Genomic DNA, 20,253 nt, shown 5'->3' on the forward strand with positions numbered 1-20,253 from the left:
TGGCCAAGAAACAAATGTATAACAAATAAACATTATTAAAGGCAAGATAAGTTACTCTTTTACCTACCTGGATAAGGATTTGGTGTTTTAACATATTTTAAAGCATTTATTAAGTTTGAAATGCAAGTAGTGTTGAGCACTTAAGTTAAAACAACATCAAAGATGTCGAACATGAGGCTGCCATCTTTCGAGTCTTGAGAATCGCTTAAAACTCGAAAATAAAAATACTGTTAGAAATCCACCTAATAAATTTCATGATGATATTCATTTGGTAGATTTCTACTATTATTTTCATTTATTTTCGAGTTTTGAGCAATTCTCGAGACTCTAAAAGGTAGCAATCTTATGTCTGCTATCTTTGTTGCCGTTATAACTTAAGTGCTCAGCACTAATTGTGTTTCAAACTTAAGAAACGCTTTAAAATAAGTTAAAACATTAAAAGCTTATCTAGGAAAAAAAGAGTAACTTTTCTTGCATTTGGTAACATTTTTTTTATTTTACATTTGTTTCTTTACATTTTCAGTTTGTTGTTTGTAAAACATATCTCATTTTAGATTAAAATAGCAAAAATTGCTGAATGCTTGCATTTTAAGAAAAGGTGTTTTGAGAAGGTTCTTCTACGAGAGTTTAACTCAGAAATGTAAAATTTATGGTGCAACTTTAATATGTCATCCGACCCAATCATGTCATTTCAAACAAAGGCATTTCAGGAAAAACTATTACGTGCTTACATGCCATGTTGAAATTAGCATAAACTTAAAAAATTACGAAAAATGGTCCAGTAGAAGATGTGCTAGAGCTAATTTTTTAAATAAAAGTGTGCAATATTATTGAAAAGAAGCAAAAATGGCCGACCTGAAAGATAGTGTCATTGGTAGAAAGCAGTAATATCCCTCTGATTTCGATCTTCTAAATTTACAATGAAATAAAAACGTTGAAAAATTCTGTTTTTACGTATAATTATTTTTCTACTGGACAATTTTTTGTAATTGTTTAAATTTATACTAATTTCGACATGACATGTAAGTACGTAATAATGTTTTTCTCTGAAATGCATTTTTTCACAGACATTCTATAGTAAAGTTGCACTAAATTTACTTGAGACCAGAGCATAATATCTGGTTTTAATGTCAATCAAATATACCATTGATAAGTTTACAGAAATGATTGCCATATTCTGACACTTCTAGTGAGAATAGCAACAAGGAAGTATTTCCAAGTCTACACATCAAACATGTACTGTTAATAATGATAGACAATGTTTTAAGTAATGTTTCCTATTTTAATAACAAAACTGAAATTATATCAGCATTTTGCAAAGTTCATAGTGATTATACTTTTGCTTTACACATTATTTTAAAGAACCGGTACATTGATAGCACAATGTCATAAGTATTTGTGTCAGTTTTAAATCTGTAAACAATGGTTTATATCTTAACTAACCCAACAGTGAGTTTACTTTTGGCAGTCTCATAACTCTGACTTCCCTTATTTTGTTCTTTTGACCTCATGTTCCATAAATGATGTTTCTGACAAAGGGGGAAGAAATGCTGTGTTATGGGTCAGAATCTATCCATATAATATTTATCATTGGCTAGTTTTTGACCTTGAAATAATATTTTTTTAACTCCTTACATCAAGTAGTTTCATGTCTTGTCTGGAGCGATTTCCATTAAAAAAAAAAAAAACAACTAAATATGATGCTGCATTTTTTATTTTTGTTACATATGCAAAAACAAAAATGTGTAATTCAACAGATATTCATGACTGTCAGATGGGGTAGGCATAGACAAAAGCCAATCAAATATCAAATGTGTATGAATATTTTTATTAGAGCTTAGCTGTACATATCTAGCATTGCCTGGAATGCAACAATTTTTTTTTAGTTTTAAAATTTTTGTTTGCCCAATTTTAGACTTATACAGAAAATTAAATAAAATTACACTTGTAACAAATCCTTTTGTGTGTGTGTGTGTGTGTGTGTGTGTGTGTGTGCGTGTGGAAATCGCTCCAGACAAGGCATTAAGCCACTTGATGCAAGGAGCTTAAAAAAAAAAAAAATACTAATTCAAGGTCAAAGACTTGCTGGCAATAAGTATTAGATGGAACAGATTCTGAGCCAGAAAACAGCAACATAGCTCTCAGAATGTGAGGACTAAAAGACAAAATAAAGAAAGCGGGAGTTATGCGGCTGCTAAAAGTAAATCAAAGATCCACTTTCTACTCTTGTTATATTAATTAATTAAAATATGATTTATCCTCCTTGTTGTTTTTTTTATTTAGGTGATTATTTAAAAATGTTTTATATCAATTGTTTGGAGAAAATTATTTTTCAAATTGTAGCAAAGTATATTATGTTGCTAGTAGCATGGTACAATGATAACAGATGAAGATTGCCTAATCAGAAGCAAAGTTTTGTCAACTTAAATGCTATTTAGGTCCGAGTTTTAAAATCTGAAAAGATAGATTTTTATGAGAAATTTTCTTCAGTTTTTAGATAAAAATATTTATCTAAACTAAAACCTAATTGTTATGAGGAGAATACAAATTTTAATACTATTGATGTAATGATCTGTACATTATGGTTTTACGATTTGTAACAATTTCTTGAAATTTTGAAAAGTTGTTAAATACAAAATGGACAGAATAGGAAACAAAACAGAAGAAAAAAAATCACTAAAATGAATTAGAACATGACAAATTCCACAGTTTGCAAAAAAAAAACAAACAAAAAAAAAACAGATGGTCAGACGAGTTTCATTGAATAATAATATTAAATTCTAAAAGATTACATACAATCAATACAAAAAAAAAAAGAAAAAAAACATCATATTCAATGGCACAAAGCATCCCCGTTTTTTTTTTTTTTTTTTTTTACATACCTTTCATGTCTAATAGATAATGCTGATTTATCTGATAAACTTTTTTATTTATACTGACTAGTCATCACTTATCAAAACCAATGGCTACTCAAGGATAATGGTTAATGAGATTGTTGGTTGGATGACAAAAAATACTATGAGAAGATTGAGAATGATAGGTGGGATTGACTAGACAGGTATTTGACATTTAAATACAAAACAACCACGTTGTAGTCAGCTGAGAAGCAGCTATGTGGTATTGTGTAATGCATACAGGAAGTTCTAAGAAAGAAACTCTGTTCTTGGAAGTTCCACTTAGTTTTAACTACACAGAAGAAAGCTTCTTGCAATGGTCGCAATTATTTGAAAGGTAGACAATTCTTATGATATTTTCCATCAAAACTTATTTTCTTTGTTGATTTTTATATTCAGATAATTAGTTAATAATGTTTTATATTACCAGTTGTCTAGGCAACACTAAGTAATCTTTTAATAAATAGTAGCAAAGTATGCTATGTTTGCCAGCAGCATGGCACAATAACAGATGAAAATTAGCCAATCAGAAGCAAAGTTTGTCAGCTTAAATACTATTTATCTGACTTTGAAAATTCAAAATCATAGTCTTGAAAGCTTCTTGCAGTGGTTGCAGCTAGAAAGGGGAAAGATGGGGAAGGAGAAGAGGGTCAGAAATTTGAACTCAGTTGAGCATGTCTATTGAAATGCTGTAAAAACCAATATTTGCAATTGACCAAATGAATCAATTTTGCAATATTTTAGATGGTGTTCCATATGCCTCAATAGTCAAGGAGAGTATATTGTTGTCTGCCTCTCTTGAGGATAGGATGATGAAGTTCTTTGTTTGGACATTTTTCTAAGGACTGGTAACTTAGGAGACTAAAACGTTTTTTAGCATATTTTCTTTGTTTTAAATATGGTGCTGCATCTTTCCAGTAGCTAAGCGTAGATTCTGACAGGATCATTTCCACAAGGAGTTCAAACAACATATGGAGTCAGGTCTTTGGAAGGACATGTACTCCGGATTGGATCTTTTTAATATCCAAAAAATTAACAATTCGAATATTGGTCAGTTTTTAAATAATGAATCAGAGAGTCAGATATTTTGGAATCCTAAGAGTTGGATCATACACCTTTCGATCTTGCAATCCTGGTTTAAACACCTCAATTTATTCGGACCTTATATTATTATATGCATCTTCACTAAAATATACTCAGCAACTGCACCAAATTCCAACTTCAAATCTTTCCATTTGTCACATGATCAAGCTACCAATCAGATATCTATTTTCATATAGGCGCTAGGTGATCTCAAAGCTACATAATCACTTGACATTTAAGTTTAATAACTCAACAAACCATATCTATGCTTAACTCTGATATGCCATAAAATATGATAATTGCTACCTGCTCATAATCACCTTCATCATAGTTAGCTTAGTATTATAAGTTCTCATATTTAAAAGTATTAAAAAAAAACTATTTTTTCTTAAATGATTAAAAAAAAAAAAAAAAATATTATGCAGAGCAGTTAACGTATGTGATAATCTAATCTTTTTCCAAACTGTCAACAATCAGGACTTGCACCTAACATGCAATATTAAAGAAAAATTTTGTATTTATAAACCTTCTAAGACAATAATATGTAATGTGAAAAGAAAGAAAATGTACAACTAAGAAAAAAAAAAATATATATATATATTGAATATTTCAGCAGTAGAGTAGCTCCAAAATGCATTCTTTTTAATATCTCATGCTTCTTTTTCTTATTTGAAATTTGTCATGCATTAGATTTTTAAACAAAAAAAAAGAAAAAAAACAAAGATGAAGTGAAAAGACAAGATTTCTGGCAAAAAAAAAAAAAAAAAATCAATCTCTTTCACACACACAATTAAACTAGACAGAAACATTTGTGTTTCATCCCTAGCCTTACAAGTTCCTTTGGGATTAAACACAAACACTTCCACGTAGCCTACTTGCCATAAGTATAATTTATATTACTACACAGTTTTACTCATTTACTGAGTACTGTTGAAATACATACTGAAACAGAAATATATACATAACACATTATCATATATATATATGCACACACACAGAGTAGAACCCTGTGATGCAGTGACCCTAGGATATAGTTTTTTCAGGTTACAATGAGGAATAGAAGGTTTTTCCGGCCCCTGGTTACGGTATTTATCCCACCTTATGATGTTATGTTATTTGATTATATACATGTGTATTAAATACTGTACTGTATTTCGTTACTAATTTTTAATGCTGTATCCCGGGGTTCTACTATATATATAGTCTTGGAAGTTTTCAACCTTTAAAACTATACAAAAAAATATTTTTTATCATTCGTTAGAAAACCATCTAGTCAGTAAGTCATTTAATCACCTGCAATCACTGCATCAACTCGCTCTCGAATTTACTATAATACCAATAATTTATATATATATATAAATATAATATATATAATAGCTATCCATACACTTGTATATGGGACCCCTCCCATAACGACAGTTGTATACATACTCTCACAGACACCTGCATATCTACTGTACACAGGCATCTTAAAAAAATTTTGATTTTTACCAATATTTATTATAAAGTTGTTCGTGTTTCAATCTTAAACATATTTTATTGCCAAATATTTGTTTGCCTTTGTTTCAAAATGGCTAATTTGAAAACAAAATCTTTGAGACTAAGTGTAAACTAGTAATATTATTAATATGTAAAATAGTTGTATTAATAATATGTAAAATATTAATATTAGTAACATGAAGAATAAAAATATTAGTAATACAAATATTTTCTTCTTAAACGAAGGGAAACAAAATAAAAATAAAAAATGATGATCAATAAATTGATACCTTTGCTGAAATTGGCACGGAATCATCAGGTGGAAATTTGTAATCACTTCCAGTGTCAGTGGCTATACTACCAGTCAATTCCCCCTGGTACACAACTGACTCGACAGGCATAGCCACTTCTGAACTGATCAAATTCTCGCGATATGGTGGCATGCTCCCTCGGCCATAGCGAAACGATTCTCGCGCATAAATGTCTTCGCCAAACAAATCTCCTTTCTGTTTGTGGTTGTATAAAATAAAGTTTAGCAATGCAAGCAAAAATAAATGTTTAAAATAAAAAAGGAAAAAATATTTTTTTTTTTAAATAAATGATGAAAAACTAGCCTATGTTTTCTTATATGGAAAAAAAAAAAAAAAAGATGAGTCACACATCAGATTTTCGTAACAAAAAAAGTTTTTTTTTTTTTTTATTATTATTATTATTGTATAAAAGTAGACCTAGATACATTTAAACATTTTATATTGAAACAAAAGGCTGATAGCATAAACGGAGTTTTCAGATCAACAAAAAACAAAACAGAGCATGAATGCAATATTAGGGTCAGAAGAAAGCGAGACACATACCTGTAGCACAAAAGTCTACCTGGCTTTGTAAAATTCTTTAAAAGTCAAATTTGGATTTAGATTTGTTTAGGAATATCCTTAGCACATCATCGTACTCTAATGGCAAACAGATGACTGTTCACCACAAACTTAAGCAAACTAATTATTTTTATGAAAGCTATTTAATAAAGTGATGAGCTAATATTAATCAATAACTAACATACAACATGCTGTACCTTTCGACAGCTATAAAAGCTATGTGAATCAGATGTTTTGTTACTAACGGGACTTTATTAATGGGGTTGAAACAGATTGCTCCACTTGCTTGCTCCAGTGTGACACAAAGCATCTAACAATTTATTTATAAAGCTAGAAATTTTGTGAGAATATTTTTTTGTAAATAGTTATGTTAATCAGCCATATAGCTTAAATTAGAGTAGATAAATGAAGTTCATAATTAAAAAGAAGGTGTAGAAAAAAACGAAGAGTACAAACAAAAAATTGTACAAAGTGTCTGGGCAGCCCCGTTGGCATTCTCAGATAGGGGCGCCACGGGCGATTAACAATAAACTAACCCTCTTCTGAAACAGAGAAGGCGAAGCTTGGGAGGATGAACCTCCTAGAAATGCACAGTACTAGCATCATGTTGCAATCAACACGGAAAATGTCATTGTAAGAATGATTTAGACTGTTGATTTTGGTGTCAAAGTAAAAACCCTGACTGAATCTACATGGCAACTGAAGCATTTTTTTTTTTTTTAAATTTTATTTTTTGTTAAATTAATTGAATTTTAATCAGTTTTTTTTATCTGGGACATTTTATATGAAATTTGGAATTATCTGCACACTACTTTTTAAAAAAAAATTTTTGACTCTTTTAGATTTTTTCTCAACCATTGTTAAATTTTCTATTTTGAATGATAGCTGGATAAACTTTTTATTTTTCTCATTTCGCCATCTGCCAAACTTTTTGTGCTTACATCACAAGTCTGAAGAAAAGAATTTGTTCTTTATTGTAAACAACCTGAACATTTTGTTTTCTATGCAGATTTTTATTTTAAACAGTTGTAAACCAGATGACTTGGTTTGGGTATAAATTATTATAAAGTGATATAATAATTTTTTAAATAAAATATACATACATGTAAGCTCTATTTAATGCTAAGTTTGCTTTTTTGTAATTAAACTCAATCACTTTGGAAATCATTTTTAGCTAATCACTTTTTATATAAATTATGTTATTATTTCATAGTAGTCTCAGCTTTCGAATGTCTTTATAGTTGGATTTTTTTCTTGAACATCAGATCAATTTCTTTGACTTTAGGCATTCAAGTTGTATCTTAACACTTTCGCCGTTCCTAACAAGGCAAAGAGTTCCAATTACAATGGGAATCACCTCGACTTCTTTATATTTTTATACTCTAATTTTCATTAGCATCATCTGATTAAATTATACTGAATTAATATTATGGCATCAAAATTATTAGAGAAAATAATTACAGAAATATTTAACATTGAAAGTAAAATATATATTTTTTAATATAACTAAAATAAATAAATGGAAAAGAAAATGAATTCTTAGTTAAGATTAAGTAAAGGAACATAATATAGTAGGGTCTCCAAATTAAGTAACACCATTTCAAACTGAAAGTTGTTTGTTTGATAAATATGTGAGATAACTAGATTTTTGTCACTTCATTGCTACATATCACTTCAGAGTTACAGTTTATAACACAACTTCCTGTACATGTAGCACTAGTTCTACTCTTAATGGAATTTTCCACTTCTCTACTTATTCTAACTCTACATGGAAAATACCGTTTTTAACTTTTTTTTTTTTTTTTTACACACACCTACATTCATCATTATTACAATGGTATGATGACTCAGATATTACAGCTTTAAAAATCAAGATGAAAAGATGAGCAATTCAACAGTAAATAATATAACAATTCCTCATCTGAAATATTTAGTTTGAAAACAATTCTATGCATGCTACTTTTGCGTAAAATAAAATAGCTTATATGTTAATAAGATGAATGATAATATTGTATTTCTAGCTCAAAATTAAAATTGCTATATATATACATGTTTTATGTTTTAGTTACACATGTTTCTGCTACCGGATCGTATTTGCGATCAATCAGTTTATTTTTTATCAATTAATTTATTTATCAATTATTTATGTAATTTATTTATCAATTTATTAAAAATGGGCTTCTGTTCGATTTAGATAATTTCATAATTTGATACTGTTCAATGATAGAGTTCAGTGAAATATTTGAAAAGAATTTGAAAAAAAATAAAATAAATAAAAAAAAGAAATTCCATCACATTTTCATAAAAGCAAATATAGGTAAATCTTTAGTAAGCAAATTTAAATGAAATGTTTAACCAGATGCAAAGGAAAAGCAAAAAAAAGAAAAATCATGACCATGCTTTATAAATATTAGTAAACTAATAAACGACATGTGTTAGATGTATACTAAAATAATAATTTGTTTTTTTTTATGCTTTAATAATAAAATCATAATTTGATGAGTAATTTTAAGAAAAAAAATGTTACATTAATTTAGTGGTATAGTTTTAAAGCCGTTCTTATATGAACATCCAAGAGAGTGGCCTAAAGTCGGAAATTGAATGATTTTTTTTTTTAAAACAAAAATTTTCGAGGATTTTGTAGTTTTCTTGAAGCATTGTGGGATGTGTGATAGGGTGGTGTTTGAGGGCTACGACAATGCAGTGTCCGGAAACACCTAACTTCCGGCACCGACACAAACAAATGTAACCATGTTCCAGAGCTGTTTATGCTTCTCCTCCTCCCCTAAAAAGATATATTTGTGACACATTTTATTCAGAAATAAATATGTGTAATTGTCATTGTTATTTATTTTACTATATAGACCACTTCCATACACTGCATTGCTATAACCCTAAAACACAACCCATTAACAAAAAAATTTTTAAATGTTATTTTATAATAAAAATGTTTTAATCCTTATATCAAATAATGCCTAATAAGAGAGTGTAAGTAATAATATAAGCTGTTTACATATCCTAATTCATAGGTTTTACTGTAAAAAAAAAAAAAAAAAAAAAGGGATTGGGGGAGGGGGGAACAGTTGAAGAATCAGGAAAAGATCATTTAATGTTAAATTTATATAGAAAAAGGAATCTCCCCATTGCTAAACTGAAAACTAACCATTTGTATTTTTGTTGGGCCATTTGAAACTGTAGTTATGTTTGCCTTATTAGATTTTTATGAGTGTTTAATGAATTCAAGTGTGTGGTGTATATTAGTTAAAATGTAACAAAAACAAATTGTATTATTGGATTTTTCAGACTACTAGTCTCAACTTTGTTATTTTTCAAAATCTGTTGGCAAATGTAATCTCTGACCTTTTTCAGGTGCATCTTTTCTATTTTGGGAATGTTTACGAAAAGCTAGAGAACCTACACAGAATTTTGAACTGGACCCTTTATTTAATTAAAAAAAAACAAACAAACAAAAAAACAAAGATAATTTTTAAAAATAGATCATAAAGAATCATTTCTAAAGGATGCAACTTGTGTTGACACTTTTGACACTTGTTGTTGACAGAATCGGCAACAAATTTTAGTTGTGCAGTAATGTCAACAAAGAATCACAAACAACCAAAATATGCTGGTCTTCTCAACAAATTTGTGTTCCAACCGATTGTTGTGGAGACCAGTGAAATGATAAACCTTGCCATGTGCAACTTCCTCGAGAATTTTGGTCTGTTAATGACGTGCCACACCAGGGAACTTTGTGAATTAACTTGGCTTTACGAGCACCTCTTCATCACCACTATTCATGGAAAATGCTCTCAGCCTGCCAAACCAACAGAACATTCGATGAAACTTTTTGATGTTTGCATTAGTGATGGGATGATGTCAATATTCCCCCCCCCCGATTCAAAGATTTATACTTTATAAATCACTAAATATTTTACTATAAAATTGTTATTTTCCCCAGATTACCATCAAAACACTTGTTAAATGTGCAGATATTTTCTCAAACGTAAAAAAAAAAAGAAAAAAAAAAAACACTTGTGGGGGTTGATCATTAGATTTTAGCTTTACTGGTAGTTAAAATATATGAATATTTTATTTTATTATTACTACCAGCAGTGGAAAATTTTGTTTTAAGAAAATCAAATAAAAACAGATGATTAAAAGAATCGTTTTTGGCATCGGAAAATAGGCACACATTTTGCCAATTCCAATGTCCCAAAAAGTTTCAATTTTTCCAATTCCTGATTTTGATTAATCGTTCCAACATTGGTTTTGCAAAGGGAAATTTTATTAAATATTGTTTGCTTCTCCATTAATTAATCAAACAATGAAACATTATTAGATGGCAATTTTATTATTTCCAATGTCTTTTCATAAAAAGAAAACTATGTTTTATTATGAGTATGAATTTTTATAATTTCTAATTATAAACAACATTAATGATAAGTGCCTACAATTCTGAGATTTAAAAATAAATCTTCCTTACTCTGCATGTAACTGAAAATAGCATCCATATTTTAACTGTTTGTATCACAAGTTTGGAACCAATACGTTGTTTGACCTTCTTTTTGTAGGAGTGAACGTTTTCTAATATCGTGGCTTAAATTTCATCTTAACCGACAAACGGTCATAACTGAATAATTTTTAAAAACAATTTTTTTTTTGAAACTTCATATGAGCAAAATCATTCGTAACACAATTTTATTATAACATTAACAATTACTAATGCGAAACATACAAGTATTTGTTTCATATTTTTTGCTCTAGCTGGGGAAGGAGCATCCTACTGGATGTCAAATATTCACCCACTATCTCATACATTCAAACAAAGGTCTTTTTAAGATTCTAATCGCCCCTTTAAGTGTAATTGTTTGTGTCATTATTGCACTTGGTTCACTGGGGATATTTACCATTATTGGAATGATAGAGATATTCCTAAGATTCAAGTTTCTTTTCATGTCATACATAAGACGTTGGTATTTTGTTATCTTTTCCCTGTCAGCTATGTTTAACACAGCACCATTGGAGACACAGACTTCTACTAAGGTTGCTTCTTTTATATAAACAAGAAAGACTAATAAAAGTAGAAGTTTACTTTTGCTACACTTTTCAATTGATGGCAAGATATTTTTAATGATGTCTTATCTTCTTCAAATTTATGGTTAAAATGGTGGTTGAACTTACATTCATTTAAATCTTTAACGACAACAATGTTCACTGCGATAATGAATACTTTTTATGTCAAATGAATTCTCACAAAACTCTGTTGATGAACGCTAAATAAAACAACTCAGGAAATATTTTATTGAATCTCTTGCTATTCACCATCTTTTTTCTGTCCATATTTAGCAACTTTTGCCAGATCTTAAGAGTGTTATGTTTTCCAACAAATAAACAATAGTTTTCAGACTTGTTTCTTTAAAATCATTAAATCAGCATAAAATGAAAATAAACAATTTAAATGTAATCATTCAGTTTTACTGACTTGTTAGCCTGGTTTTAGAACATGCATATTAGAAAGTGAATTGTTGCTTATCTTTAAAAGCTTCTTTCATAACGATTTTAATTAAAAATATTTAAAAACCAAAAAACAACAAACATCAAGCTGAAGTTTGTATAAAAATATCAATGAATTCCTCAAGAGGTTGACATACAGATGGACAAATTAAATGTAGTATAACATTCAACTATAGTTGGATCAGCAACAAAGGATGTTCATGCAGCCATTTTGTTTGGTACTCGGACTGTTCAACAGATGGTGATGAAGTTATTGAGAGTGAACAAACAATAGACATGCCTCCAAAACTAAATTGGTTATTCACACATATACAAGATGCAACAGTACTTCAGCGTATGCCCAAGACAACAGTACTCCAGTGTATGCCAGAGGCAACAGTACTTCAGTGTATGCCAGAGGCAACAGTACTTCAGTGTATGCCAAAGGCAACAGTACTTCAGCGTATAATATATATGAATATATTGCTCAAAATATTGTAATGAATAATAAAAATATACTCATCTAAAAATTTGTAAAATAATCAACAATTTTACCAATTTTTAAAAATTAAGTATCGTTTTTTACTTTTTTTTTTTTGTTAAATTATAATCAATGAATTTTTTTTTTTAAATCAACAAACACTTTCTGAGGATAATTTTCAAAATAAAATCCAAAACTAGTTTTGCTTAATGAATAGATAATTTTGTGACAAATAATAAGTAACTTGTTTTGAAAATATCTTTGACTTTTTGGAAGTAATTAAAAAATTATTTAATATGATTAATATTAACTTCAATTCTTGTTGTGTTATCACAATATGCTTGATAATAACTTAGCTTGTTAAAAAGATTTAAAAAAAAACAAAAAAAAAAACGCTTGCCAAAATTACTAATGTTCACACCATTATTGGAGGTTTTCAAATGTGGGCAACAGAATCTGTTCACTAGTTTTGATTGAACAATAAAATGAAAAGAGGAAATTGAGCTGAAAGAATGTGAAATACGAGTGGTAAGAATTCTAAACTAAAATTTGGATTATTCGAAATAATTTAGAGGTTAAGAACAAGAACACTAATGGAGAAATTTCTAGAAAGCTTAAATTTCAAAGCAGCAATTTAAAGAAACAAAAAAAATGTTATAATTGCAGTAAAAACTAAAAGCAAATTAGATTTATGGAAAGCTCAATTTCGAGTTTGAAAAAAATTAGTTAATTCTTCTTAAGACACACTGCAAATAAATAAAAATGTTTACTTTAAAATATCAATAGTCATCAATATCGAATTACTCTTAAACTTAAGTAGATTATAACAAATATTTATTTTTTAAATATACAATTAAAACAATTTTTGTATGAATATATCAGACATTTTCTATATATTAAAAAGTTAAGTGTATATGTATGTACGTGATTTACATCTAAACTAATTAGCTGATCATGGAACATAGCTGCTAAGTGTAAGGGGTTGTAATGTCGGCTATATTTAATTTATTTTTATCCAAAATTAGGGTGAAAGTCCCTAGTGAAAATTCAAATTAACTCCAATTATTGTAAAATTTTATGAGTAGGTATTAGACATAACTTAATAAATATTTGTCAAATTCAAATTTTAAAAAAATATTTTAAGCTGGTTTTAAGGATGCATATGGGCACAAACTCCCACTTGAAAATCGAAATATTTCAGATTTGCATTGAATTTGATCTGTAGTCATTAAAAACAAATTAAGAAAACTACTGGAATTTCAATGTTTTCTTAAGTCCCTTTAAGCTTAAGCCTTAAATGTTTAGACATTTTTTAAAATCAAAATCTTGCAATGGATTTTGATCCAAATTAGAATAACATTTCTAAACATAAGGTTTAGGATATTTATATTTGGATTTTGATACTCATAAGAGAACATAAGTGGTGTTAAGCTATTCCACCCAAGAAATTAATTTTACCCATCCTGGTACAAGTATTCTTTTAGTTTTCTATGAGAGACTGCAAATTATCAAAATAAAAAAGTGCATTCTTAAGATGAGTTCACCAAATTTGGGAACTTGATGAAAATGTAAAATTCAAAACTTACAGATAAACTAGGCCTCCTAACTAAATTTGCTATTTAAAACATAGGAAAATTTGTCACTTTTGCATTTGTTATTTTAAACAATTTTTGTTTTCATTTTTTAAGAACTTCTTTTAAAACAGGGGGAGACAAATAAAGAATACCTTATTTTTGGATAGGGTCCTTTTTATTTATCTCCGTTTTGAAAGGAGTTTTAAAAAAAATGAAAACAAAAATTGTCTAAATAGCAAGAATGCAGAAGTGTGGAATTTTCCTATATTTCTAGTAGGAGATATTTATTTCTCTCCCACAGTGAGAAATGTGACAAGGGTCAGTAAGTGGGATTGAAAAGTCACTGCCCTGCAAAAGGTGCCTGAACAGCCTCGTCAGCATTTATCAGTGGAGGTGGCTCAGGTGATTAGCAATGAACTAAGACCTTCTCAAAGAGAGAAGGTAAAGCCCGAGAGGGTGAACCTCCTAGAACTATATAGGACCTAATCAGCTGGGAAAAAGTCATTTCAAAAATGGTCTAGACTGTTGGCTTTGCGACAGTTTGCGGCAGCATCACATTTCTAGCAGGATTCTTATTCCAATTATATAGAAAAGAAAAGCAAAAGCGATCACCCCTGTACCAATTACTTGTCATTAGTGTGTCATAAATAACTTTGTTATTTATCAGATAAATCATCAGAGGTACAGCACCATGAAACACTTCCATAGGTAGTATGCAGTAATAAAGAACAAAACTTTCTCCACTAACCATTTACAAAGACATGAATAATATGGAGCCATGTTTGTCAAATTTGGACAACTATGGCACAAGACTAAGCTTAACATGAAGATTTGGTAGCTTATTTTTGTAACATTACCCAGTTGTTTACACACGGGACCCACATGTTGTATGCAGTCTATGTTGCAGTGAACATAGGACAAGTAATAACTTGAATCCTTTTTTTTTTTTAAAACACCATTTTCGGGGGGTACTTTTCAGAATAAAGCTTGATCATGCTCCTTCTGTCTGACCTTTCGAAGATTGTTTTGAACTTTTAGAATGTGATCATCGGTCTGTTCACACGCTCTTTTTATAGTCTTTTCTTCACACACGGCTTGGCATTTGAATATGGGTGTCTGCCCTCTGTTATATCTTGTTTTGGTAAAAACTGCAAAGCAGAAAGGTTTCAGAAAATTTGTCTGCAATGAATATTAGCCTTAACTTTTTTTTTTTTAAATGATACTTGCACTAAATAAGCTAAAATATATAAAAGAAATAGCTCAACCAAAGTTGAGGAAGACTGAAAGGCTTCCTTTTCATTGGCTATTAGAGATGTAGGGGAGAGCATAACTCTTTTCACTGGATTACTTGACTTGATCTTTACATTATAATCTGGAATGTTTTGTTGAAAATTGCTACAATAATATCGTGGGGTCTGCATTCACATTGGACATCCATAGAATGAAAATGTGTCACAAATTCCCACAAAGAGTTTTAAAGATAGACACCAATAACTAAAAATATTCTGAAACTACATTAACCAGATTACTTAAAGAAGTATAAAGGGGAATAAAATACTGTTTTTTGAATTTTTGGTATTATTTGATTCGTGATTAAACCCTGTTCTCCCAGTCCATTAGCAAACAGTAACCATTATGCCAAATAATCCGCGTGTCACCAAAATAATGTTTTTTTTTGTTGTTTTTTTTAAATGTGTTTCTTATAAGAATAAAAGTAATTTATAAAAATCTTAAGATAAAATTTCCAGTATGTCTTAAGAGAAAGAAAAAAAAAAAATGCTGATATATTAATTTAAAAAAAAAAAAAAAAAAAAAAGATAGAGAAAGAGTTGCCCATCACCTAACATCATAAGATTTTTACCTGTACGGATGAAACCTCTGTGTCATCGACATAGCTAAGGTCATCATCCATTTGACTACCCATTTCTCTGGGTGCTGAGCCAACGTTTCGCGCGAAAGTTTGTTCAATCGGCTCAACTGGAGAATTTCTATGGTGAACAGAATCCTTATCGAAAGTAGAATCAAGGGTAGATATCCGGTCTCTCTCAAATGACGTGGATAGTGAATCAAGGGTTGAAAATCCAGTAGCGAAAACACTGTCATGACCGTGGTGGTCCTGATAGCAAAAGGAATATCTCATTTTCATGCAAAAAATAATCATTAATATTATTTATATCTATATTTTAGAAGAAAAAGAACATGTTTTGTTTTGAGCAAGAATAAATTTTTGATAGACTGCATGTCTCTCAAAAAAAATGAAATGAAAGAATATATGTAAAGATAAGAGTTCATATAAAAAACAGTGCCTTTGCAGAATGATATTTTAAACCAATGCATTTCAAATGAAAAAATATTATGTACTTGCATGTCATGTCAAAATTCATATAAATTCTAAAAATTACGAAAAATGATCCAGTAAATGTGTTAGAAGTATTAAAAAAAAAAAAAAAAAAAAAAAGAATCAGCCACAATCACATTGATATTTTATATTTAAAAATGATGAATTGTAATTATTTAGTTAAAAATCATCGATTACAGTTTACTTCCCCTGAATCTTGTGAACTCTTTAACTTTAAAATATACGATAAAACTCTATAAAGTGATAAACTCAATAAGTTTTATTTTTCTACTGGATCGTTTTTCATAAGTTTAGGAATTGATACTAACTTCAACATGACACGTAAGTATGTAATAATGTTTTCACCTGAAATGTGTTTGCTTAAAAACATCACCATTCTGCACAAGCACAAAAAACTCATACCTTAAACAAAACGTAGAGGTGAGAACTGAATAGATAGTTCAATTATAAACCAGTTTACAATTTAAAAGTATACTTATCACTTAATTGATCGTCTCTATTTACTTGCCTTAATGTCATACTTTTCTAATGTGGGGATAATCCAACTTCTCAGTGCTCTGGATTGGGACACAAATATTAATTGCGCCAGTCCAGAAGGATTTCTTCACTGATCAGGTGCTAAAGCTGGGGTCTCTATTGAAATGATGCTTATTGTTTGAAATATTTAAGAATCATATAAATATAGGTTTATCATTTAGGAGAAAATAATACTGAGTATGTGTGAGATTATATATATATATATATATTATATATATATGGGGAAATATGTTTAATTATATTTCATCTTTTATTTATACCAGTCCTTTTATTTATGGAGTTCAATGCAACTACAGAGCATATATAAATAAATGACAAAAGTCTATATTCCAAATTTCAAAATGTTGACCATAAAACAGATGCTGTCAAAAATTGTGCATTTCAACTTAAAGAAATAAATCGTAGGATGGTCAATATTTTGAAATTTGGAATATAGACATTTGCCATTTATATATATCTATATCTCTCTCTCTCTCTCTCTATATATATATATATATATATATATATATATATATATATATATATATATATATATATATATATATATATAAAATGGGCTCTCTTTAGTTGAAAGAAATCCAATAGAGTGCTCAATTATTTAATGAGCATAATAGTTATTTATGATTTTGAAGAAGTTTAGATTTCATGATATCAAAAGTTTCATGACTAAAAATGGAACCTGAAAAAACAAGCGTTATGACGAATTACACTGCCATTTTTTGCCAGGCTCCATTTTTAGTCGCAAAACCTTTCATACCATAAAACCTAAACTTCTGCAAAATCATAAATAAATACATATATATATAATAATACTTTAGAGTGTACACATATTAAACTCAGCTAAATATCAGAAACAAATAGTACAGTATTTCTGTTTAATAGAAACTATGTTATTATGTTATATTTATTGATAGCCAAGGACTTGCAGTCGTCAAAAAAATATTTTTGGCAAAAAACTAACATGCAAGGTAGAATAAAAAGAGTTTAGAGTTTAACAAATAAAAAAAGCAAAAAAAAAAAAATAAATAAATAAAAAAAAAAAATAAATAAATAAAAGCGAAGAAGAAAAAAGGAAAAATAAGGAAACAGAAAGGATTTGAAAATAATGTTCTTTTAGTAACATGCTAAACATTAGTCATGCTTGGAGAATCAATTAGAAAATATATAAAGATAAAATAGACCTAAAAATTAAAAAAAATAAATAAATCAGCTTATTAAACTGCCACCCTTCCCATTGCATTTAATTGTGTGCACACTAAATATAAAATAATTTAATACAACAAAAATTTCTGTTACAGAAGTAATCCTGCAAGAAACAATAACACATGTGATCGCAATGTCATACGATGGGAATAGGAGACTTTCTCAATGTATAATCTTCAACAAAAGTAGAGACTGAGAACTCCTAAAGATCCTCATTCATTTATAGGTTGAATGACTATTTGGAAACAGGGCATAATCACGTTGACACCCTGGTACTTTTTAGATTAGCGAAGGTAAGCAACATTGAGCCTGGTCAATACTAAATGGAGGACCATTTGGGAATACTAGGTGCTGTATATAGGAGAATGTTGACACCTTCCTGCAAGAGCTGCAATAACCTAATGTCATTATCTCCCCTGACAGGATATATATATATATATAACTGGGGATTGCTTGTAAATTTTATACACCCATTTGGAGGAAGCTGGTTCAACCTGCCTAAGGTGAGTGCTGTTTTGGTATGGTACTGATTGCAATCATGTTCAGACTGATCATTTTTCATGAACTAAAAAGAATAAAATATCAAAAAAAAAAATCAATCCTCTCACGTTATATAATGATCTAGATCGAGATGACCCTGAGAGAAATTTCCACATGCGACCCAATAAAATGGTGGGATAAAGCTGACTAAAAACATATTTGTAATAGAAAAAATATAAAAGTACCTATATTATGATACTACTACCACTAAACAACTGGTAAAACTTAGTGTCATATTAGCCATGGGCAAGATATGCCCACTTCCTCCTTTGGAGGAAGTTTACAGGGAATATTAAATTCACAAGCAATCCCCAGTCACATGTATATCCTGGTCATAGAAAGATGACATACAGCATCAAGCATTCCCAAATGGTTACCCATTTAGTACTGGCTAGGTTCCATATTGACTAACTTTGGTGATTTAACTAATACCAGTGTTTCAACGCAATTATACCATGTATACTACTACTACTACTTAAATTCTGTTTTCACATATTTCTTCTCAATGTTAAGCTGCATTTTTTATTTATAAAATTTATAATAATTATCTGCCAATGTTAAGCTTTTTCTTTTTCTTAATTTTCTTATCAGCTTCTTCAAGCTGAAGGTGGAATATCCTACTGGATGCCAAACATTCATCTACTATCTTATATATTCCAACCAAGAGATCTTTTTAAAATTCTGACCGTCTCTTTGAGTGCACTTGTTTGAATCTCTCTTGCACTTGTCTCATGAAAAAGAATTTTAAAAACTACCTGGCAAATATACCTGATGAACCAAGTTGTTCCTAAAAAACTTCACCGATATGCGATTGTAAATTGATTAAAAAGATTACAGGTTAAAGGTAACTACTTTGAAATTAGCAGATGAGTCAAGAGTGAGACAGATGTACTTATCTTTTTTTATATATAAATTCTTGTTTGGGTTAATGGCAAATCAAGATTTTTGTTTTAAACTATTTAATGCTTAAACACAATATCAACTGTAAGCAAGTCATTGTATATGATTAGATGAATACAAGTTGCGCTTTGTGTACACATATCTGGGAAGGGTTCGGATTCATACCTTTGCCAACAGTATTAATATGAAAATGATTATAATAGATCCGATTAGATTTGAACTCCACATAGCAGATCCTATAGTCCACAATGAATCCATTAGCCAAATCACCTTACCCCCCCCCATCTCATTTAAATTATTATAAGTATCTGATAAATAAAAAAAATGGCATTCCTTATTTTAATTATCTGTAATCAGAGCTGATTTGCCATTTAAAAAGTGTTGGACTTTTTCTCCAACATCATTTTGGTTTACATTGTTAAAAATTATTTTATCATATCGATATGTTCAAATTTGTTTAAATTGATAATTATTAAAAAAGTAAAAACAAAAGAAGATTATGTTAAGGAACTTAACCTTTTCTCTCTTGAATGCTGATGATTACATGATGATCTCATTTTGGTCTACAGTCACCTCAATGGTCATTATAATATACCTCAGGACCTATTATTAACTTCCACACCAGAAAGTAATTTATGCAGATACCACAAGAAACAATTTCACCACCGATTTCAATTAAACTGTAGGTGGGCCACTTTCTCAATTTGGACTACTGAACGTTGGAATAGATTTCCAAGGAAGGTAATAAATGCGTTAATGCAACAATTCAAAGAGAATTTAGATACATGTTCAGCTACTGTGGCCTCCTCTCTGTAAATTTCTACCACCCTTTCCTTAT

The 20,253-nt window shown here is 29.4% G+C and overlaps 1 protein-coding gene across 50 annotated transcripts in view; it reads right to left on the bottom strand.

Annotated features, from left to right (window-relative positions):
- LOC145294072 (uncharacterized) overlaps positions 1-20,253 on the bottom strand; it is a 616,260-nt gene that overhangs the window by 261,480 nt on the left and 334,527 nt on the right. For 23 of the 50 annotated variants that reach the window (XM_080141108.1, XM_080141097.1, XM_080141103.1 and 20 more), the window contains one exon: positions 5,747-5,962. The exons of 9 other annotated variants lie outside the window; for them this stretch is intronic. In XM_080141108.1, coding sequence (XP_079997234.1) covers positions 5,747-5,962 — 216 coding nt within the window. Of the gene's footprint in view, positions 1-5,746; positions 5,963-15,737; positions 15,993-20,253 lie in introns of all 50 variants that reach the window. 18 more of the 50 variants (XM_080141084.1, XM_080141083.1, XM_080141077.1 and 15 more) reach the window with 1 other exon arrangement.

This window comes from Euprymna scolopes, chromosome 15 (genome assembly GCF_053919585.1).
Source record: "Euprymna scolopes isolate OS-2025 chromosome 15, ASM5391958v1, whole genome shotgun sequence".
Taxonomy (NCBI): Eukaryota; Metazoa; Mollusca; class Cephalopoda; order Sepiida; family Sepiolidae; genus Euprymna; species Euprymna scolopes.